The 24,164-nt window shown below is 46.2% G+C and overlaps 1 protein-coding gene across 6 annotated transcripts in view; it reads right to left on the bottom strand.

The window, feature by feature from the left end:
- Nucleotides 1-24,164, bottom strand: part of SLC7A1 (solute carrier family 7 member 1) — a 94,392-nt gene that overhangs the window by 13,076 nt on the left and 57,152 nt on the right. For 5 of the 6 annotated variants that reach the window (XM_049867180.1, XM_049867183.1, XM_049867182.1 and 2 more), the window contains 6 exons: nucleotides 18,374-18,757; nucleotides 14,647-14,805; nucleotides 9,970-10,144; nucleotides 4,324-4,445; nucleotides 3,454-3,676; nucleotides 2,329-2,468 (listed from right to left, as the gene is read on the bottom strand). In XM_049867180.1, coding sequence (XP_049723137.1) covers nucleotides 2,329-2,468; nucleotides 3,454-3,676; nucleotides 4,324-4,445; nucleotides 9,970-10,144; nucleotides 14,647-14,805; nucleotides 18,374-18,743 — 1,189 coding nt within the window. In that variant the 5' untranslated portion in view covers nucleotides 18,744-18,757. Of the gene's footprint in view, nucleotides 1-2,328; nucleotides 2,469-3,453; nucleotides 3,677-4,323; nucleotides 4,446-9,969; nucleotides 10,145-14,646; nucleotides 14,806-18,373; nucleotides 18,761-24,164 lie in introns of all 6 variants that reach the window. The other variant, XM_049867181.1, reaches the window with a different exon arrangement.

Genomic DNA, 24,164 nt, shown 5'->3' on the forward strand with positions numbered 1-24,164 from the left:
TCTACATCCACCCGTCATCTTCCATCCATCCACCCACCCGTCCATCCATCATCTTTTACCCATCCATCTATCTATCATCTCCCATCCATCCATCTACATCCATCCCTCATCTTCCATCCACCCATCTATATCCACCTATTCATCTTCAATCCATCTACCCAGATCCATCCAGTCCTGGACACTGTTCAAGACAGCCAGGCATTAGGTGCTAGGAATAGGGCAGACAGAGTCCCTGGCTTCCCTGAGACATGTGAATCAGTAGGTGACAGAGACAATGAGGTGGAGGATGTGTCCTCCCAGGAGGACTCACAGGGCTCCTAACCCACACAGGTAAGCATGGAAAGCAGGGCTGTTCCAGAACAGTGTCAGCCCTTCACCATGCCCCACACCCTGCTTAAAAAAGAATAGAACACACATGCTTATCTGACAATCCTTTGTCATTTGCATGAGAGTATGTACTTATTTATGTGTATTTGTGTGTCAAATTTCCCACTGAAAAAACAACTTGGGTAGATACACTCTGGAATTTTTTTCAATCAACACAAATTAAAAACATGAACTCAAAACTATTACTTTTCCACAGGTATCTCTCAAGGCCCTCTAAATCACAACAACAAAAACAAGTTTAAATTCAGAATAAGTAATAGGATTAAAAAGCAGTGAGGGCCTTCTGGGTAATCAGAACAGTGTTCAACTACGCATGCCACAAATGCCTATGTTCCTACTCACAGAGAAACTGGAAGCATTATTTCTTCCACATGAGGAGATCTTAGAAAACCAAATACTTATTTCCCACTCCTGCTGAGTGAAAAGAAAGAGTAAACCCTCGGCTTGGTGAATGACGTGTATGTTATTTCTCTAGAGATCACAGTTTGAGGTCCCTTTATCAGCACAGGAAGGAAATAGAGGCCATCTTTAATATGAACAAATCACACGTACACTCTGCCTAAAATGATGATACCCAATTCTTTAAATCCTTAAAATATATTGGTCATCTCCTGACATATACCATGTCCTTCAACCCGACCACTGTTACCACTATCGAGTATTCTATATGATGTTGTTGTTGGGTGCTGTCAAGTCAGTTTCGACTCATAGTGACCCCATGTGACAGAGTAGAACTGCCCCGCAGGGCCTTCCAGGCTGTAGTCTTCACAGGAACAGGTCGCCAGCTCTTCTCCTGCAGAGCCGCTGGGTGCATTCAAACCACCAACCTTTCAGTCACCAGCCAAGTGCTCAACCATCTGTGCCACCAAGGTTCCTTATTCTAAATTTGTTCAGTGTATGGAAAACTAGTTTTCTTTCATTGCATAATGCTGATTTATGAAACTAAGCACACATTGTCAAGGGCACAAATACGAGTAAAATTCAGTGAACGATTCACTCATTTCAGAAGGTCAATGTCTTACCAATGGACATTCAACCAGTCACCGCGGGTACAAAATGTGACTAGTACTGCGTTTCCTGCCTTACAAAAGAACCCCTGCTCCCAAAGACCTGGGAGAAGCCCCGGCTGCCTCAACATTAGAAACAAACCAGGAACTAAGGCCAGGTCTACCACTAATGAGGCATGTGTTCTAACTTCACTGCTCGAGCCTCTACTCCACATCTGTGCAATGGGGATAGCAGCTGCCTCCCAGGGCTATAAAATGTGAGGATGGCACATCCTGCCTGTGCATGTGCGTTTCCTTTCAGGTTTCCCTTCTCGTCACCGGGGGCCCCGCGGGAACAACAGTTCAGATGGTTTTTGGCAGTCCATTTATTTCATCTATCAAATTTATTTTTATCTACTAACATGGTATTTCATAATAAGATAAAACTACTCTGGGTTGCAGTACTTATAATCTTAGGGGCAAAAATGGCCTCAACAGCAATACCCTCGATATCCCCCAGGGAACAGATGGCACATTTTATCAGATGCTGATTGTGAGAGGCACTCATTTTCCAGACTGCATGAGCTGAGATACACGGACATTGACTGCCCAGGGACTAACAAAGTCCCGCTTGGCTTCTGCAAGAAGATGTCACCCAGCCAAAATCAACTCAGGGAGACATCCAGAAGAGAGCAAAGACGGATGACTTTGAAGGGGACGGGTGTATGTTCTGAGCTCTGTCAACGAGACGGTAATAAAGAGTTCAAACGCCAGGAAAGTTCCATGACATCTTCTGTGAAACTGGCCTTCGCCTTTTGTCAAAATGGCAGCTACCTTTCAATGGGCCAGGTCCAAGTGTTAAAAACCAAACGTTAAAAAAGAAAACAGTTAATGTTTCTTACAGGCCAGACTCAACTCTTAAAACGTTGGCATGTGAATTCATTCCCGCTCTTACCGGCAATGGCACCTGAGGTCAACGTGGCTATTATTGGTGTTTTGGTCCTATCGTTGATTTGGGCCAAAAATTTAAACAGTAGTCCATCTTCAGCCATGGCATAAATGACTCGAGGCATGGGAAACATGGAGCCTAAAAGGCTGGATGGGAGGAGAGGGGGAAGGCGGAATGCATCAGTAAAACTAGGTTATCAGGAATAATCCAACCATGCAGTTTATCTCTGAGAACAGGCCGTGAAATTCTTACAGGGAACTGCCATCCCTCTAAAATGTGTGAACCTTACAGCCAAAAGACTTGGGATTCGACAAATCAACCACAGAGGAAGCGGATTCTCTACATATGGATCACGCTCACAGAAGAGGAAAATCTGACATAAGCCAGCTTAGAGTTCTACGGAAGGGAAAGTGCGTATTGATCCCTGCAATTATTTCTAGCTGAATCCCAACAGAAAATAAGGGCATCAGTGCATTAGTGGGACTTTCTCTGTGGTAACTCAATATTTAGCCAAAACTTCCTATTTATACAGGCTGGTAGGAAATACCAGGGGCAAAATGTTTCTCGTTTTAACAGGCACTTACTCCTTTTTTCAAAGTAGCCCTTGCTTTGTAGCCAAACTAAGGGCCTGATCATGGTGTTCAAAGGGGCGGCTTGGCCCGATGGCCACTCCCTTGCTAAACAGCTGATGTTGGAAAATGAGTCTCCAGTTCTTCATGACTGAAATAGCAATAACACTAGCAAGTCTAGGGATGACTGATTAGCAACAACGGGAGAGAAACCACTTCATAATCAGGGCTGGGGCACTGGGTTCTAGCTCAAGGAAAGATATTGGCAAGTAAACGACCCACTGGAGCCCTAGTGGAACAGTGGTTAAGCTACGACTGCTAACCAAAAAGTCAGCGGTTCCAATCCACCAACCGCTCCTTGGGAAGCCTGCAGAACAGTCCTACTCTGTCCTGTAGGGTCACTAGGAGTTGGAATTGACTCAACAGCAATGAGTTTGATTTTTTGTAGGGTCGCTATGAGTTGGAATCGACTCGACGGTAACGGGTTGGGTTTGGTTATAGCCGTACTATCCCTAGCAGTTTTGGAACGCGGTAAGAGGAAGCACAAGAAGGCCTCTCTCACCTGGTCGACAGTGCACAGAGGGAGCCGACGGCCACGGCGTACTTGGCGCCTTCCCAGCCCACGTGCTTGAAGGCATCTGGCAGGGGGCTGTCCGTATCCAGGCAGAAGTAGGGCATCATGAGCGTGAGGGCGGCAGATACCCCGAAGTAGGCAATGAAGCAGATTAGGAGGGAGGCCACGATGCCCACTGGGATGGCCTTCTGGGGGTTCTTCACTTCTTCACCTGAAGGCAACAAAGTGTCGGTCCTGAGGAGGACCACAGGACAGGCCACCCTTGGAGCCCATGTGACCCCTGGGCCATTCACGCCAAAGGAACCCAACCCACCATGAGGAGTGTCCCACAGAGCCTGCCACGGGCAGCAGCCAGGGGCTCCTGGGCTTTCAGGAGCTCGGGGGTGACTCTCGGGAACAAAGACCAGGTGACCACAGCCCCTATGGTGCTCTCCGCCTTTACATGGCAGCTAAGCCAAGGAAAGCAGTGGGGGCTCCACAAGCCCAGCCTGCCCACTCGGCCACTGGGACAGTATCAGCAACATCCTCATCCCTCCTGGGCAATGCACAGCCATGAAATCAGGCCACAGAATGGCTACCACGACGCCGTTAGATGGCAGAACAATTAGTCCACTAAGGGGCAGATCTCTTCCCAGGCACTGCTACTTGGGGAGGTGACGAGCAGGCAGCTATGAATCTGCAAGTTACTCATGGGTGAAAGGGAAAAAAAAAAAATGCCAACAGAAAGAAACACAGCGACCTGGGGAAACCGAGGCCCAGCCTATCTGAGAGGAGAGGACCATCTGGGGCAGGGGGGCGGAGGGGGGAACCAGAGAGTCAAATGGGCAGGTGGACGGGCTGGCAGGTGGGCTGGCATACCTGTGGTGGCGATGCAGTCGAAGCCCACAAAGGCATAGAAGCACGTCGCTGCCCCTGAGAGCACGCCAGAAAATCCAAAGGGCATGAATCCCCCAACACCAGGCTTTCCTTCTTTTGTGTCACTAGAAAAAAGGAGCCACAATCAAAGATCACAGCACACACAGCTCAGCTTGGCTTTAAGGAACAACGCTCAAGTCCTGTCAGAGCAGTAATACCACAGTCACCCACCCAGCTGACCATCACTGCCAGGTCCCAGGGCTCAGGACCCTGAGTTATTGCTCACTGGCCATTGTGCTCAGGCTTGCTGGGCAACAAGCACTCTGTTTTATGGAGCCCAACGCCACGATGGGAAGCATTAAGCACCTTCTAGAAAATCAAAACCAAACCAAATCCATTGCTGTTGAGTCAATTCCGACTCATAGTGACCCCGTGGGACAGAGCAGAACTGCCCCACAGGGTTTCCAAGGCTGTAATCTTTGTGGAAGCTGACTGCCACATCTTTCTCCAGCGGAGCGGCTGGTGAGTTCGAACCGCTCACCTTTCAGTTGGCAGGCGGCAGTTTAACCACTGCGCCACCAGGGCTCCTCCCTCCCTTTCCAGGAGCATCATATAAGTATTGACTTTGGAAACAAGACAACCAGAATGGAAATAATGAGAATGCTCACACATTGTGAAGAATGTAACCAATGTCACTGAACAACTTATGCAGATAACTGCTGAACAGGAACCTAAGCTGCTGTGTAAACCTTCCCTGAAAACACAGTAATATATTAGTATTTAAAAAAACAGAGAGAGAGCGAGAGACTTTTGGAGGGGAGAGGTAGAAACCAAGAGCCAGGAGCTCCAGTGAGAGACACAGAAAAGGCCCACAAATGCGGCCGCCCCTCCTGCTTCTCTCCCCAGACCCCCAGAGAAAGACCACGGGCTTCAGAACCACACCTTGCTGTCACCCAGGTGTGCTGTCCCCCTGCCCAGAAACAAAATGCAAACATATCCTCTGGTATTTAGCAGCAACTCACATTTGAAAACAAGTATTTCCAGAGAAACTCGGATTAAAGAAAAGAAAAAGGTTTTAGTCACAAAAAGCATTTCCTAAACACTCATATGCACAAGGTAAACAGTCCTGAGGCCAGAAGTTCGCCCGAGCTCCGCCCACACGGTGGGGGCCCAGCACCCGGCTGGCTTGGCTTCCGGCACAGAGCCAGGGCCCAACAAACGTTTTCTGAATCCGTGAATGCAAAGTTAAACAAACACATTTTTTTAAAGCCCCAGGAGTCCAAAAGAAGCATGGCTCCTTAGCTATTCAGTACATAACCAACCCCATTGGTGTGACTGGGAAACACCTTATGATTTCAGAGGGACACGCGAGGCAAGCCTGCATGGCCACCGCAAGAGACCCAAGTCTAGAGCTGAGGAGAAAAATAACAGACGATTTTTTTCAGGTTGTGATAAAATAGAAAAGCAAGCTATGAACGAGCACTGTGGAACGCTACCTCTCTTTCAGAGGGACTGACCCCACAGCCACCAGACAGTGCTGGCCGGTGAGGACCAGGACTCTGGCAGTGCTGGCCATCAGGTGTGACTGGCCAAGGGGCTGGGGAAACAGAGGCTGCCTTGTCTTGGCAGTCAGCGGGGCCCATCATGAGGACATCGAGCGTGAGGATGACGGATGAGATGAAATACCATCGGCTGGCACAAACCACCTCTTCATAAAAACAACAAAATTAAATATCGATTGGCAACCAGGAAACAAGAGGTGCCCTTTATATTTAATTCCTCACCTGTAAATGCCAACAAGTAAGACACGCTCTAAAAGTTCTCCATGTCTACCATGTTACTTCAAAGCACGTTCTGAACTGGCTCCGCTCACCTCGAATTAACGGGCATAAGTAAAGGTGGTGTAAATACTACGTAGGAGTGCTTGGGTCTTCACTTCTCTGTGAGAAAGTCTGGACACCAAGAGGAAGACTATTTTTATTGGTTGACCCTCTGCACCAGCCAGGCACTCCTGCCAGTGACTAACACTGTATATGGCCCTCCAGGAGCCTCAGTGTGGGACACCATTCCTCAGCCTCCTTGCAGCTGAACGTGGCCCATCTGACTGGATTCTCTGACGCATGGGCTGCAAGCAGCAGGGCTGTGTCTTCTGGATCTGAGTTAACAACACAGGGCACACACTCCCCCTACTCTTTCTTTTCTGGGAGAGCTGGATCATGCTTGTGCCCAGGTAGATGAGGACATCGAGCCCCTGGGTGGTGCAAATGGTTAACACAACTGGCTACTAGCCGATGACTGGAGGTTTGAGTCCACCCAGGGGTGCCTCAGAAGAAAAGCCTGGCAATCTACTTCTAAAAACTCAGCCACTGAAAACCCTCTGGAGCTCAGTTCTGCTCTGACACATTCAGGGTCGTCCTAAGTCAGAGTCAGCTCGACTGCAGCTGGTAAAGCGGAAGGTGAAGATAAGGACAAGGCCCTCGGGGTGACAAAGCAGCAGGACTGTGTGTGGTGGAGCTGTCTGGCCTGCACCACTGCCAGCAGGGCCTGAGACACCACCGTAAAGCCCTACAGTTTAGGGGGGTCTGTTTAGTAGCCTTAAGTAGTCATTAGTAACTGTTATTAGGTGCCATCAAATCAATTTTGACTCAAGTGACCACATGTGACAGAGGACGACTGCCCCAAAGGTTTTCTTGGCTGTAATCATTACAGGATCAGATTGCCAGGTCTCTCTCCCACACAGCCACCAGGTGGGTTTGAACCACCAATTTTCAGTTATCAGCCGAGCAGTTAACCACGGGGCCACCTGAAAAAAAAACAAAAAACCCTCTGTTGTCGAATCCATGCTAACTCACAGAGACCCTACAGGACAGAGTAGAATGGCTCTATAGGGTTTCTAAGGGGTGACTGGTGGATTCGAACTGCTGATCTTTTGGTTAGCGACCGAGCTCTTAGCCACTATACCACCTAATCAGTAATCAAGTAACCTTAATTAAAATAGAATCAGAGAAAAATCAAACTACCTATTCTCCATCCAGGGATCCTAATATTCACCTGGAAATCTGACCAAAAGCATATGAGAAGACACGTTACCACTGCTTGGCCTGTGTGCCCTAGACAATCAGAGCTTGTGAGTGAGTGCTAGCTGAGAAGCACTCCTGGGTCTGAGAGCACAGGGCCCACAGGCCGCCACACACTCCCGCCAACTCTGGGCTTCCTGAGTCAGGCCGACCCAAGAGGGAGGAGGCCGACCGCTTGTTTAGGAGAAAGAGCTAATTACAATCACATTTTGGTACTTCAGTAATCCTGAAAACCTTGGGGAAAAGGCTCTGATAAAAGGCTCACGTCTTCCTTCCCCTTCACATAAGGGATATAACAGGAAGGGATTTAAAAATAACGTAGAACCAAGTGTTATCACGGATGTGGGGTAACAAGAGCTCTCAGGCACTGCTGGTGGGAATGCAAATTGGTAGTGCCGCGCTAGAAAAGAGACTGGCAGTTTTATAAAAAGTTAAGCGTACCATAAAAAGTTAAACATGCACCAATGTTCACTGCAGCTCCATTCACAATAGCCACAAGGTGGAAACAACCTAAACGCCCATCAACAGGGGAATGGGTCAACAAAATGTACACACACACAATGGAATGCTACTCAGCCGGAAGAGAAACGAAGTCTTGATACCTGCTACGGTATGGATGGAGCTTGAAGACATTACACTGAGTGAAATAAGTCAATTACAAAAGGACGAATATTGATCGGCCTCACTACATAAAAAGACCAGAAAGGCAAACGTGTAGAGAACGCAGTTTATTAGTGGTTACCAGGGGTGGGAGGGAGGGGGAAAGGGGAGGATGGAAATATTGCATTCATAAAGAGAACGGTTGCACAGCCGATTGTTGCAACTGCTGTCAATAAATTATACACCTATAAAAAGCTGAATTGGCAAAAGTTGTGTGACAACACAACAACAAAAAAAAACAGAGTAGCTGCTAAACTGCTTATGTATAACCAAAACCCTCATGGGTTTGGTTTCCTGGCATGTTTTCATAGGACATCCCAGTTAACTGCCCTAAGAACACGTTTAGTGCCTCTGTTTTACCTCCTAGTTCACTGTGTGGTGCCTGGGGTCTTAAAAGCTTGCAAGCGGCCTTCCAAGGCACAGAAATTGGTCTCTATTCCCCTGGAGCAACAGAGGAAGGAGGGTCAGGAACAGGAGGAGGATATGGAATGTGTGGCTAATCACCTCCATGAACAACTGCCTCCTTTGCCACGAGACCAGGAGAACTGAATGGTGCCCAGCTACTATTACTGAATATTTCAATCAAAGGCTCTATAGGAGACTCCTGATCAAGAGGGGGAAAATGCAGAACAGAATTTCAAACTATCATGGACTCCAGGCTTTCTGAAGCCATGAAGGTTGGATGAACCCCTCAGACTACTGGCCTGAGATAAGCTTTAAACCTTAAACCAAAAATATCCCCTGAAGTCTTCTTAAAACCAAATGATAGTTTAGCTGAACTATAAAGAATGTCTGCCTTGAGCATTGTGCTCTTTTAAGAACTATCTGTATGGGATCAAGCTGACAACAGCAACTTGAATGATTACACAGGAACCTTCGGGGCAGTGAGTTTATGTCAATGGCAGAGGAACAACTCAGAAAACGAAGGTGAGAATGGTTGCACAACTTGAAAAACATAATCAATGTCACTAAGTTGTACATGTAGAAATTGTTGAATTGCTGCATGTCTACCGTGTATATTCTCAATAATGACAACAAAATAAATAAAACTGAAAAAAAAAAAAGTTAAACATAGCCACCAGGGCTCCTTCAAAGTATCCGTTGCCGTCAATTCCGATTCATAGCAAACCTATAGGACAGAGTAGAACTGCCCCATGGGGTTTCCAAGGCTGTAATCTTTGCAGAAGCAGACTGCCACATCTTTCTCCCGTGGAACAGCTAGTGGGTTTGAACTGCTGACCTTTCGGTTAGCAGTCCAGGGCTTAACCACTGTGACACCAGGGCAGTTCGTTAAACATACACATTCCATATAATTCAGCCATTCCACTCTTAGGTATTTAGCCATCAACACTGACCATGCAGGTAACACAGGGGTTGTGAGCGACATGTAAAGGGGACTTTAATTTATCTGACAGGATAATATATGTACTTATTTTATAATTAAAAATTGAACTTAAAATTGGAAAAAAAAATAATAATAATGTGGTATCCCTATGGTATTGCCAAGAAAACCTTTTCTGCAAACAAAACTCCAGAGGTTTCTCATGCAACAGTCTATGAGGAACAAGGGATTAGAGTATCTGACAATGATCTTGAACTATACACAATACTGGAACTGGGATTAGGAGTTTGTTTTACTTAACACCTTTCTTTGTTATTGTCATCCAATTTTCTGTCCAGTTCAAGGAAATAAGCATTAACGCAAATTCCAAAGATTAAAAAAAAAAAAAACCCCGCTGGGCATAGTCTGAGCTACTTCACTGCAAAAATAATAACAATAGAACAAATTAAAATTATATTTTTAAAAAAGCATGTGCTGTTCTAGCCAATTACATCCCCAAACGCATGTGTGTTGCTAAATACGAAACACAAATGAATGGTCACATGCCTAGAGACGGAAGAAACAACTTACTTGTTCAAACAGAGATGATCGGACGCATTCTGGAAATCCTCCTCCGAGAGCTGCCAGTTTTTGACTGATCCTTTCACGAATCCTGATACCATTATGAAGCCCAGGACCAGAACATTGACACACGTGAATATTTTGTTGACCATGGCTGACTCTTTCACACCAAATGTTAAAAGTCCTGGAAAAGTGCACAAGCAGCAAACTTTGAAAGTGTTAACCATGCACTTGGTAAAAGCTTCTTGGGATGGGGGCTGGGGGTGGGGATGGGGATGATGAAGATCAGAGGGTAACCTAAAAGAATCCAAGTGCATCAAACCACTGAAGGCCTCTGTGGGAATGGGGCTGAAGTAATTTTCTAAAGGCAGAAGCAAACTACCGAAATCTGTGGGGTGTCACACAAAACTGTGAAATCTGATCTTCCAGGACCCCTTCGGAATTAAGGACGCCACCTTAGGGGCACCACAGACTGCAGAGATGAGGGTCATCATAGTCATCTCTCCACAGAAATCAAGTTCCTCACAGAGGGTGAAAAGAAAGCCTCTACATGCACTCTCTCTCATGAAAAGTACATGCAAAAGAATGATGGTGGACCCCTACCTCACACCATATACTAAAACTAACTCAAAATGGATCAGTGACCTAAATGTTAAGAACTAAAACCATAAAACTCTTAGAACAGAACATAGGGGCAATATGCTTCAGGACCTAGCTTTTAACAATGGATTATTAGATATGACACTGAAAGCATGAACAACAAAAGGAAAACTAGATAAAATAGACTTCATTAAAATTAAGATCTTTTGTGCATCAAAGGACTTCGTCAAAAAAGTAAAGAGACAACCTACAGAATAGGAGAAAATATTTGGGAACCATGTATCTAATCAGGGTTTAAAATCCAGAGTATATAAAGAACTACTAAAACTCAACAACAGTAACAACAGAAAACAACCCAGTCAAAAAATGGGTAAAGGATTTGATATACAAATGGACAATAAATACATGCAAAGTAGTTCAAGGTCATTAGTCATTACCCGTTGCTGTCGAGTCGATTCTGACTCGTAGCAACCCTAAAGGACAGAGTAGAATGGCTCCACAGAGTTTCCAAGGAGCAGCTGGTGGATTCGAGCTGCCAGCCTTTTGGTTAGCAGCCAAGCTCTTAATCACTGCTCCACCGGGGGGAAATACAAATCGAAATCACCATAATGTACCACCTCACATGCAGTGGGATGGCTGTGATCAGAAAAAGGGAAACAAACAACTGTTGATGAGGATATAGAGAAACCGGGACCCTGGCCCACTGTTGGAGGAAATGTAAAACGGTGCTGCCACTATGGAAAATAGTTTGGCTGGTCCTCAAAAAGTTAAACACAGAACTATCATATGTCTCAGAAATTCCCCTTCTAGATACACACCCAAGAGACCTGAAAGCAAGGATCCTGATAGCTGCACAGCAGTGTTCACTGCAGCACTATTTGCAATAGCCAAAAGGTGAAAACAACTCAACTACCAATCAATAGATGATGAATGGATAAACAAAATGTGGTACATACTTGCAACAGAGTATTATTCCTCTGAAGAGAAATGTGGTTCTGACATATGCCACAACGTGGAAAAACCCTAAAAACACTAGGCTGAGTGAACTCAGTCACAAAAAGACAAACATTGTATGATCCCACTTTTATGAAACATCTAGATTAAGCAAATGCATAGAGATCAAATTTTATTAGTTGTTACCGGGGGCTAGTGGGAGGAGGAAATGGGGAGTTATTGCTTAAAGGGCACTAAGTTTCTGTTAAGTGTGATGAAAATAACTTGGATACTGATGATGGCTGCATAACATAATGAGCGTAACTAATGGCACCAAATTGAACACGTAAAAGTGGTTGAAATTGCAAATATTTTATTACATGTATTCTATCACAATTATTAAACAAAAAAAAAGTCCATTACTGGGAAAGTATAGTCTGGATAGAATTTTATTTACTCTGAGTAGGAGAAAAGGCAATTATTCAGACTTACGTTGGGACGTTCATAATACCAGTAATGACAACTATCTACGGTTTCAGAACCACTGACACATATGCATTTTTAGTAACAGTGGAATCCTTGTTGTGCTCGGTGCATATAAAAAAAAAGATCTAAGCTAAAGCAGTTCTTTGTAAACTCACATTAAAAAAAAAATCAAGTGATAAAAACGAACAGGAACCTAATGACAGACGACCTTTGGCACTTATGGCACAAGAGACATTTGTGGTCACATGTGGACACTTTATAGTAAAAACATCATTCCAAGGCTTCCAGAGGTAAACTCTGCTGGGCAGTACAGGCAGGATAGGAAGGTTCCCAGGCCAACTGTTGACCGCTATGTATCACCTGAGACTACTATTCTGCCATATAAACCTTTCTTGCATCTTAAAATAAAAAACGCTGTACATACAGATTAAATTCTGAAACCCAAGAGTCAGGAATCAGAGAAGAAAATGAAATGTGTGACCAATTGCCTCAATGAACAACAGCCTCCTCTGCCATGAGATCAGAACTGGATGGTGCCCAGCTATCATTACTGAATGTTTTCATCAGAGATTCCATAGAAGAATCCTGATCAAAAGCGGGAAAATGCAGAACAGAATTTTGAATTCTCATAGACTCCAGACTCTCTGGAGCCAAAACCCCCAAAACTACTGCCCTGAGATAATCTTTAAACCTTAAATCAAAAATATCCCCTAAAGTCTTCTTAAAACCAAACAGTAATTTAGCTTAACCAGTGAAGAATGTCTCCATGAGCATTGTGCTCTCTTAAAGAACAATCTATGTGGGATCACACTGACAACAGCAAATCGAAAGGTTAGATAGGAAACTTAGGGGGCAGTGAGTTTATGTTAATTCAGGGAAGGAGGATGAGAGTGGTTGCACAACTTGAAGAATATAATCAGTGTCACTGAACAGTGTATGTACAAATTGTTGAATTGGTATATGTTCTACTGTGTGTATTTGCAACAAGAACAAAAAATAAAATCGATTATTTTAAAATTATAAAACAGATGTTAGAAGAGAATCGGTCAGTTAATCACAGAACTAACTTCTCATACTCTACTCTTCTATGCATTTTTTCCTCAGTGCTTCTCCTCTTTCATGTTCAGTAAAAGGAAAATCTCACAAGCATAAATTTTTTTAACGATCCATGTTTCTGCCAACTTAGACCAGGAACACTGCAGAGACTGGCCTTGGTGAAATTATTTCAATTATGCGCTATATAAAATAAGGCATGTTGTTTTAAAAACTTATCCAAGATTTTCTAGCCTCAAATGAGACTGTGTCTGCATTTCAGCTCAACATTCACATAGCAAATGCCACATGGAACAAGACCCGCCATTTTAGCAGCTGAGGCACATATAAACATCACTAATAAGAAGTTATCCTCAACTACCCTGAGACCAGAAGCACTACCCTCAGACCAGAAGCACTAGATGGTGCCCGGCTATCACTACTTACAGTTCTGATCACGGACACAATAGATGGAGCCTGATAGAATGGAAGAAAAATGTGGAACAGAATCTCAAATTCAAAAACAAACAAACAACAACAAAAACCCTGGACTTACTGGACCAGTTGAGACTAGAGGATCCTCAAGACTCTTTAAACCTTGAACTGAAACTAGCCCAAGGTCACTTTTTAGCTAAATACCAGACTGGCTCACAAAGACTATCACACGTGAGTACTGTGCTCCTTTAAAAAAAATCTATATAAGACAAAATGATCGACAATTACTTTAAAGCAAAAATGAGAATGTAAGGGGGGAGGGAAACTAGATCAAATGGAAATAGAACAACCTGAACGAAAATACCAAGAAACGTTCACACATTGTAAAGATGTAACCAATGTCACTCAACAACTTGTGTAGAAATTGTTGAATGGGAACCTAAACATCACTGAAAACACAGTAAGATATTATTTAAAAAAAAAAAAAAAGTTGCCATTAGCTGTGTTTGAGCAACATTTGTAATTTTAAAATTCTGCAAGCACCACTTTAACATGAAGCTTATTTACTTACAGGATGTCCTGATGGTTGTAAAACCAACCACGTCTTTACACGTCCAGGCACACATCAATGCTCCAGACGTCGTTCCTCTGGCAGGTCAGCAGACTCGACAGCCTCCCTTCCCAAACGGTCACCCACTGAACCACAAGAGTTCATGTTCCTGGGTCACCTGTACCAAAAGTCTGCACTGCCACCAAAATTTTAAATCCATAAAACGAGTTGCTGCCAAGTCAACTCTAACTCGTAACGACCCCACGTGTGTCAGAGTAGAACTGGGCCCCACAGGGTTGTCAATGCCTGATTTCTCGCAAAGATCACCAGGACTTTCTTCCGAGGTGCCTCTGGGTGGACTTGAACCTCCAACTGCCAAGCATGTTAACTGTTTGCACCACCCAGGGACCTACAATTCTCTTTTAATGACACATAACTCCACAGCTATGAAATAGGTCCATCCCATGTGAACCTATTTAAAAAAGCCATTAAGACAGGGTCAAGTAAAAAAAGATGTGGGCACTGATTACAAAAAAAAAAGGAAATTGGGGAGGGAAGAGAAAAAGCAAAGGAAAGGAAACCTAACAGTAGTCTTTTATATCACCCGGACCCATCACTCCGACTCAATCTTTTTGAATGTGCTGCTTTACCTGTTAAAATGAGGATGATAATCACAGCAAATATGTCAGGGTTTTCGGCTAGCACCCCAGGGGCATTCAGGGCCATGTGCGTCCGCGAGAACTCCCCGATGGGTCTGCCTATCAGCTCGTCAAAGGTCGCACTCCAGGCCCTGGCCACACTCGACGTACCTGTCACAAAACAGAAGCATCACAGGACATGCAAGGGAAATCATTAATTTGTCTTTGTCATCAAGCTCAACGTTGACAGCACCCAGGCAGAAGTCACACAAAATAGCCTGACCGCCGTATGCTAACCCGGAACCCGGTGTCATTGAGTTGATAGCGACCCCATAGGACAAAGCAGAACTGCCCCATAGGGTTTCCAAGGCTGCAATCTTTAAGGAAGCAGGTTGCCACACCTTTCTCCCGCGGAGCGGTTGGAGGGTCAAACCACTGACCTTTCAGTTAGCTGCTGAGCACCTAACCACTGCACCACCAGGACTCCTGTTGTTAACACAGAAGCAGGAGTCAATTAATATTTCAAGGGAAAGTATGCAAAGGCTTCTAAGGGCATGGAAAGCAACACATGAACACCACAGCCCAACACACACCTGCATACCATGGAATTCAAATACACACAACTGAGTCAAGGTGTACAGTTACCCTCACCACCCCATCCAAGAAGCATTCTGATGGTATCTAGTCAATTCTACTGATTTCATTTTATTAGGAAAAGGAATACTGGTGGCAACCCATTAAACTGATTTCACAATCCACTCAAGGGTCGCAATTAGCACTTTGAGAACCATTGTTCCAGAAGTGCCCTTTCCCAAGAATACCCTGGCAGCAGAGCTGACGGGGCCTGCCTCGCTGTGAACACTGCTCTCTGGGAGGAGGAAGACCAGGGAGACCCCCAGAGGTGGCCTTCACACTCAGGACAGATGCCCGCTCACCTCAGAGCAGGCATCACTGATTCTGCCACACAACGTCAGAATGGGGGCGCACACAAACCGATACTCACCAGGGCGCCAGCAGCAAACCAGGCCCAGCTCTCCCCATTCCCCTGAACCCAAACCTGCCCCCAGCCCCTCACCCACCCCTGAGCCAGAAGAAACACAAAGTGAGGCGGCACCAAAAATGCCAACAAAAGTGACCTGCTCTTTAAAAAAAAAAAATCCGTAAAAAGGTACTGTTTTTCTAGTGTTTCTTCCAAAAAACATTGCTAAGTTCCCAATATTAGCATAAAAAAATACCCATTTCCGCTGAGCTGATTCCAGCTCCTGACAACGCCATGTGATAGAGCAGAATTGCCCCATTGGGTTTTCTGGGGTGTCATCTTTACAGAAGCAGATTACCTGGTCTTTCTGCCTCGACGTCACAGGATTGGCAGCCAAGCATTTAACCGGTTAAGCTACCAGGTCTCCTTGATATTAGCATATAATATTGTCCCTTATTTTCAAAGCTGGCCTTGCCACTGACTGTGGACTGACTTAGCCACAGAATTTAACCAAAGTAGTCAGCAATTTGGTCTCATGATATTTTCCCAAAAACTCAAAAATTTAACCATATTTCTTAACCCTGAGCAGCCAGCCAATTAGGAGTTCTGTCCACCAGGGCCACGATGCAAAGAATCCTGTGTCTCAGGGTCTGTCAACAAGCCCTGTCTTTCTGCCCACAGCCCATTTCTGAATGACGGCTATAAAAACAAATGCGTCTGATGGCCACCCTGCTCTTCCCCATAGCTACGGCTGGGAACAAATTCCAGTAAAGCGTGGGCTTGACCAAGAAGAGCAAACAGCACTCTGGCAAGGAATCACGTGTTTGCTGCTCTGGAGCCAGGGGGCACTTCCTGCTCCGGGTTTCGTCTGAGGCCCAGGTAAAGCCTCGGAAAACTTAACAGTCCATTTAAAACAGCTACATGCCCACCAAGAGGCTTTGGTTTGGGAGAGCCATGTGTGGCTACAAGTCCTGATGTTTCACAAAAAAAAACAAAATAATGATGAATTTTACTTTAGAACTTTGAAGAGTGAGCTATGTGGGCTCTCAGCAGATGGTGAAAGGAAAAAGGTGCTGCATAGAGAGCCTGAGCTGGAGCACTGGGCCAGCTGGGACCCACCCGCCACAGAGCTGAGGCCAGCGTGAAGCCCACAGGAGCTGGGGATCTGAGGCCGTGAGGGCCCACCCGCCACAGAGCTGAGGCCAGCGTGAAGCCCACAGGAGCTGGGGATCTGAGGCCGTGAGGGCCCACCCGCCACAGAGCTGAGGCCAGCACGAAGCCCCCAGCAGCTGGGGATCTGAGGCCGTGAGGACCCACCCGCCACAGAGTTGAGGCCAGCGCGAAGCCGGCAGGAGCTGGGGATCTGAGGCCGTGAGGGCCCGAGCCCGCAGCACACACCCTCCAAGCAAGATCCCCAGGGCCAGTGGGCTCAGGAGCAATCTGTACCCAACTTAATCTTACTGTTTCTTGATAACAGTACAAAAAGTTTGCTAAAAATAATTTAAATATTCGGGGGCCATGTGTATTTCTACCGTTATGAACTGGTCATTCATACCCTTCACCTAAGGAGCCCTGGTGGGGCAGTGGTTAAGCGTTCACCTGCTAACCGAAAGGTATGAGGTTCGAACCCAGCAGCCCTTCCACAGGAGAAAGGATGTGGTAGTCTGCTCCCATAAAGATCACAGACTTGGAAACCCTATGGGGCAGTTCTCTCTGTCCTATAGGGTCTCTATGAGTTGAAACTGACTCGATGGCAGTGGGTATGGATAGCCTTTGCCTGTTCTTATATTCAGGCGTTTGTTTCTTTTAAATTGATGGGTCCAACTTCAGTTCTAATCAAAATGCAAATCACCTTACCTACCAAACTGGAAGTATATATATCAGAGCCCTGGTGGCGCAGTGGTTAAGCGTTCGGCTGCTAACCACAAGGTAGACAAGTTTAAATTCCCCAGCTGATCCTTGGAAACCCTATGGGGCAATTCTACTCTGCCCTACAGGGTCACTATGAGTTGGTATCAACTTGATGGCAACAGGGTTGATTTTTGGCTCAACAAGTATTTGTTGAAAGAAATGAATGAATGAGAAAATTATCTGTTGTCAGACTGGGCAGTTTCTACTTTCTGCTTTTCTAGAGTTCCCAAATTTTTCAGTATTGGTGGTGTATTTAAAAAAACCCAGTATTTACTCTGGTAATCAGAAAAAAAATACTAGAAGAAACTTTCATTTTTTTTTAACTGATTAGAAACACCCTCCCCATACTACGTCTCCCAAATCAGCAGGAGTGATGGCCTTGTTGGCCTGGCCTGGTTCCCACCTTAACCATTAAAAACAAGGGCACAGACCAGAAGAAAAAAAAAAAAAAAAAACTAAACCAAACTGGTTGCCGTCAAGTCAACCTGACTCATGGCGACCCCATGAGAGTAAAACTGTGCTCCATAGTGTTTTCGATAGCTGATTTTTCGGAAGTAGATCAATAGGCCTTTCTCCCAAAGTGGATTCAAACTGCCAGCCTTTAGGTTAGCAGCTGAGCACTCACCGTCTGTGCCACCCAGAAACGTGCACAGACCAGAGGGAGCATAATCACCGCAGCAACGCCCGTGACAAGGAAAACAATTGACAGCAGTCAGGCTAGACGGCAGGTCCTGGAGAGGAGAGAGACCCATGGTCGAGGTGAGGACACAGTGGGCCCCGCCCGTGGTGTGAAGTGGAGCAGAGAGAAGGCTGACAGAAAGGCTCGGGCCCAGGCCCCCTGGGACTCACCGATGATGTAGGACAGGATTAAGTTCCAGCCTGTGATGAAGGCCCAGAGCTCGCCCACGGTAACGTAGCTGTAGAGGTAGGCCGAGCCCGTTTTGGGCACCCGAGCGCCAAACTCGCCATAGCACAGGCCGGCCAGCACGGAGGCGAGCGCGGCGATGAGGAAGGAGATGACAATGGCGGGGCCGGCATCCTCGCGGGCCACAGCCCCGGCCAGGACATAGACGCCAGCGCCCAGCGTGCTACCCACGCCGAGGGCCACCAGGTCGAAGGTGTTAAGGCAGCGAGACAGCCGGCTCTCCTCCCGGCTGCAGTCCACCACCTTCCGGCGCAGCATCTGGTGGCCAATGTCGAGCAACACTTTGCACCCCATTTTGTGGCTCAAATCTGCTGGCAACAAAGAACAAAGGCATGTCACTACTGCCGTTCTTCTCAACCACTCATCTTATCACATATTCCCCCACAGACAGGAGTGACGCCCTTCAGAGTCATTCACGGCTGCTAGGTTGGGCGTCTCCGATGTCCGTGATCCAGTGTCAGAAGGACTGCCATATACAGTGACTTGTCCAGTCAAGGACAAACACCCAAATAAAACAACTAAACCACCTGTTGTTGAGTCGACTCCAACCCATGGCAACCCCATATGTATCAGCGTAGAATGGGCTCCCTGGGGTTTTCAGTGGCTGATTTTTCAGAAGTGGAGTGCCAGGTCTTTCTTCCGAGGTGCCTCCAGGTGGGTTTGAACTGCCAACCCTTGGATGAGCAGCCAAGCCTATTAATCCTCTGCACCACCCAGATGTTGTTATTGTTCTTAGGTGCTATCGAGCTGATTCCAACTCAGAGCAACCCCATTTGACAGAGTAGAACTGCCACATAGGGTTTCCAAGGCTGTAATCTTTACAGAGACAGGCAGCCAGGCCTTTCTTCCGAAGACGTCTCTGGATGAGTCTGAACCACTAACCTTTCAGTTAGTAGTCGAGCACTTAACTATTTGCACTGCCCAGGGACTCCAGAAATACCCCAGGAAACCAATATACTCAGCTGATCTTACTTTTCCAGCTTTGAGCTTCCATGCTTATTTCAATTGTCACCACTGGGAGCCTTCTATGGGCAGAAATCATGTAGTAAGGGAAACAGAAATAAATGGCACTGTTCCTGTCCTTCATAATTATATAATTTCCCAAGAAAAACAAGATGTTATTCCAAAGACACTGTAATGGAAGGCAAACCAAACCCAATTGTAATTTAATTATTAAAACTCAGGGGCCTTGAACTGCAATGACAATGGTTTTTGGAATTGTCTAGGATTCTCCGAGGGCAAAGACCAAGCTGTTTTCACTTTTCAGTTAACAGCCCCCAGCACAGAGTTAGGCCCAGAGCAGACAAATGTTGACTTATTATATGTTAGGGCTTTTTCTAACCGTTACTACTCCAGGAAGTACCTTTCTTTTGGACCAAAATGTGAGCCGAATTGCTACATAATATGCCCCTGATGAGCATGGCGAGACTTCGGCTTGCTTACTTTGGACACATTATCAGGAAAGACCAAGCTAGAAAAGGACATCATGTTTGGTAAAGAAGAGGGTCAGCAAAGGCAAGGGAACCCCTCCATGAGATGGATTGACATGGTGGCCGCAACAACGGACTCAGACCTACCAGAGATCATGAAGATGGTGTGGGACCAGGCAACGTTTTGTTCTGTTGTACATAAGATCACATGGGTCAGAGCCCACTGGACAGCAAATAACAACAACTTACCAAGACATGGCACGTGCTAACATACTGTCTGACATCATCCAACCTCCCCACGGACCATACCCAGTGAGGGCCGCAGGACACTTCACACGTGTAGCATTGACCCAGGTCTGGGTTTTAATTGCTCTCGTGTAACATACAGGCCATTTCTGCCCAGGCAGTTCATTCCGAGATAGGTGACAACCATCGGTGATCACTTGGCCAGGATGGGCCAGCAGCCAGCAAGCACCTTGGCAGTGGTGGGACGGATGTGGTTCAAGGTCAAGCTGAAGTTCTGTGCTCCCCTTTCGGCAGCAATGTGGTGTGTGGGTGCTGGGCCCCCAGACCGCTCACAAAGGTCTCTTTAACCCGACTATAAGGAGCCCTGGTATTATTTACCCTGCCCCAGACCCCACTTCTATAGGAAAATGCATTCCCAATAGCACCAGGAAACTTGCAGAATTACGTCTTGCTGTAGATACAGCGGTGGGCACTGTATTCAAAAGCCCGCTTTGCAGCTCAGGAAAACAATACAGAATTGTCATCTCCAAAATGAACTAGTAACAGAAAAATGGCACTCTAACTGTGTTTTCCTCCCCAAAGCCCATAACCCCAGTCAAATCAAGAGGTTTCCAACTGAGCAACATTCTACGAAATACCTGACTAGTACCCCTCAAAACTGTCAAAGTCATCAAAATCAAGGAATGTCTGAGAAACTGCCATAGTCTAAAGGAACCTAGGATGACACGACAATTAAATGGCATGTGGTGTCCTGGACAGAATCATCTTTAATTGACATTTACTGACCTAACTTAGCTGCAACTAAGTCACCAGTAAAACATAACAGTCTGAATGGAAAATGTTGTTGGGTGCCGTCAAGTCGATTCTGACGTACGGTGACCCCACGTGACACAGCAGAACTGCCCCATAAGGTTTCCAAGGCTGTAATCTTTACAGAAGCAGATCGCCAGGTCTTTCTCCCGCAGAGCTCCTGGTGGTTCAAACCGCTGCCCCTTCGGTTAGCAGCTGTGGGCTTAACATTGTGTCACCAGGACTACCAGATGGAGATTACAGGTCCTAAAATGTCCACATCTAACCACCTAAAACCCTTCACTGCCCACCCACCCCTTCTTACACTCCTAAATTCTGCCTGCACTGGAGCTGGAGGAATCTTGGGTGGTCCTTTTATGTATCCTATCTGACAGGCCAAGAAAAGGGAAAAATCTCAAGATCCGTACAATTTTAGCTAGAATGGGGAATAAAAACCATGGGACCCGAACCCCTTGTAACATAGATGAGGAAAAAACAGCTCAGAGAGCCAAGTGTCCAACAAGGTCACAGAGCCACCCAGGCACAGGCTGGGATCTCAGTCGGGGGTGGTGACTCCTGATCACCCATCTGGCATTACAGGTGGGTCGGAAATGATATCACCGTATAGCAAGGTGGGGAGGAAGTGGAGAGGAAACAAGCAGGAAATGAAGAAAGACAGCGTTATTTACGGAAGAGCAACTGAGTGGAAAAATCACTGACAGAAGAGTTTAATAAGAGAACAGAGGGATCCACGATGCAAACAGGGGATACACCGACACAAAGATCGATGGCTCCCTGATTTGTTTTCAGCCACATAATGGCAGGTTTCTAAACAGTAACGGGAGCAGATTCTGAGGCGCCTCCTCCAAGGCCACAATAGCCAGGGTCCCGTAAAGGGTTCTGTGTGGGATACGGGGAGAAGAAGAAGAAATGTAGACAAGGACCTGGGACACCAGGACCAGGGTGAGGCCCAGTGCTCTCCACCGGTGACCTGGGGCCCAAGGTGTCATTTCGCCCAGGACTGCCTTTTGTGAGGTTTTTGCTTCTTTGTAGGGTTTAACTTTTATTTGATCAAGTCAAATTTCAAATCATCACAACATAGCAGTGAGCGAACAAACTGACTGGATTATAAAAAGTTTAAAGAGAAAATGCAACTTTTCAACACAAGCCTTGGCAGAAAAGGCTGTGCTTTGGGGGAGCTACAAAAAAATGCTTCTCAACTTAATTTTGAGGGGAAAGAGGGTGTTTTAAAAAACCAAATCAGCTGCCGCTGAGTCAACTCAGACTTGTGTTGTCAGAGTAGGACCACGCTCCATAGGGTTTTCAGTGGCTGGTTTTTCGGAAGTAGATTGCCAGGCACCTCTTTCTGGACTTGAACCTCCAACCTTTCTGTTTGCAGCCAACCTTGAAGTGGGGTGTGAAAACACCTTAGTGCTTACATTGTTTTTTAATTTGCTTGAGAAAGAGTATTGATGGATGGATTTAGAGAACAGCTCTTTCTGGACTTGAACCTCCAACCTTTCTGATTGCAGCCAACCTTGAAGTGGGGTGTGAAAACACCTTAGTGCTTACATTGTTTTTTAATTTGCTTGAGAAAGAGTATTGATGGATGGATTTAGAGAACAGCTCTTTCTGGACTTGAACCTCCAACCTTTCTGATTGCAGCCAACCTTGAAGTGGGGTGTGAAAACACCTTAGTGCTTACATTGTTTTTTAATTTGCTTGAGAAAGGGGATTGATGGATGGATTTAAAGAACAGGCTTACCTGCTCTAATTCTTGTTTTTTGGTTACTAATAAGCTGATTCTCTCAACAAAACAATGAAAGCCAGGCCCAAGACAAAGGCACACTATTAAACAGCTTCCCCCCGCCCTCTGAAGTTTCACAGAGTAAAGAGACCCAGGCCCTTTCTCCAGAGGGTGCTGTTGACTTCATCTGACTTCACTGGGACCAAAAGCTGCCAGCGTGCTCACACTGGGATTCCTGGGAGCAGACTGGGCCCCAGACATGCACCAGGAGCAGACGGCTGAGCCGTCTGAGATCACGGCTCCTGTGCAGTCAGTCCCTCCATCTTAGGATGAGACCACCCACCTGGGTCTGCACAGCTGGAAACTGCGTGTGTGCCTGTGCACACGCACGGGCACATGCATAGAAAAGCCACTCGGAGAAAGCCACACTGGAAAGACTTCAGCGCCATCTTCAAAGCAGAACACCAAAAAAAACCAAGCCTGTTGCAATCAAATCAATTCCAACTCCTAGAAGCCCTACAGGACAGAGCAGAACTGCCCCATAGGGTCTCCAAGGCTGCCATCTCCACAGAAGCAGGCCGCTACACCTTTCTTCCAAGGAACGACTGGTGATTTCAAACTGCAGACCTTTCAGCTAGCTGGCGAGCACTTAACCACTGTGCCACCAGGGCTCCTTGGATACAAGGCAAAGGGGGCAGGTTATTAAATACCATAAATTTGGATACTGCAATGGATTTTCAAGGATAATGTGAAAACGGAATTCTCTGGTTAGACGACCCTAGCTGCACAGATGCAGTTCATGATTTTTAAATAGGTAGGTACACGGTGGCCCATTTTCTTCAGGAACCATTCCTGCCCGTCCCTCTCTGGAAGACGAGCCCTGAAGAAAGCCCGCTGTGTACCATGGGGCGGAGCAGGGACTCTGGCTGGAAGTTAACTTCCCCTTACTTCTACCTTTGTTTTTTCTTAAGTGCTGCTTGCTAAGGAGAGGGAAAGCTCAGTTCCCTGGAAAATCGCTGTTGTTGGGCACCATCGCGAAGATTCCGGCTCTTAGCAGCCCTGCGTGACAGAGTAGAGCTGTCCCATAAGGCCGCCTAGGCTGCAATCTTTACAAGAGCAGATGGCCAGGTCATTCTCCCACAGAGCTGCTGGGCAAATTAGAACCACCAACCTTTCAGTTAGCAGCCAAGCACTTAGCCATTGTGCTACCAGCGCTCCCATGGAAGATACTGGAACAAAAATGCAGCCGAGTGCCACCGGGAGGCCTGGAGCTGATAATCTGGAGAACAGGAATGTCAAGTTAGGTGTTCATTTCTACTTTCCAGGGCAGGAGAAAATGAGATGATCACTAACAATCATCAGTCTCCTTAGAGGTAATGCCAAAGTCTTTTCCAAGGGGCATCCTCCATCAGCATTTTGGGCACGTTAGACTACCTCTCCCGGTTAACTTACATTCATGCCAGGACTCTACAGCCGTTAATTCAACCATCACCGAGAGTGAAA

The sequence above is a fragment of the Elephas maximus genome, chromosome 23 (genome assembly GCF_024166365.1).
Source record: "Elephas maximus indicus isolate mEleMax1 chromosome 23, mEleMax1 primary haplotype, whole genome shotgun sequence".
In the NCBI taxonomy this organism is placed as follows: domain Eukaryota; kingdom Metazoa; phylum Chordata; class Mammalia; order Proboscidea; family Elephantidae; genus Elephas; species Elephas maximus.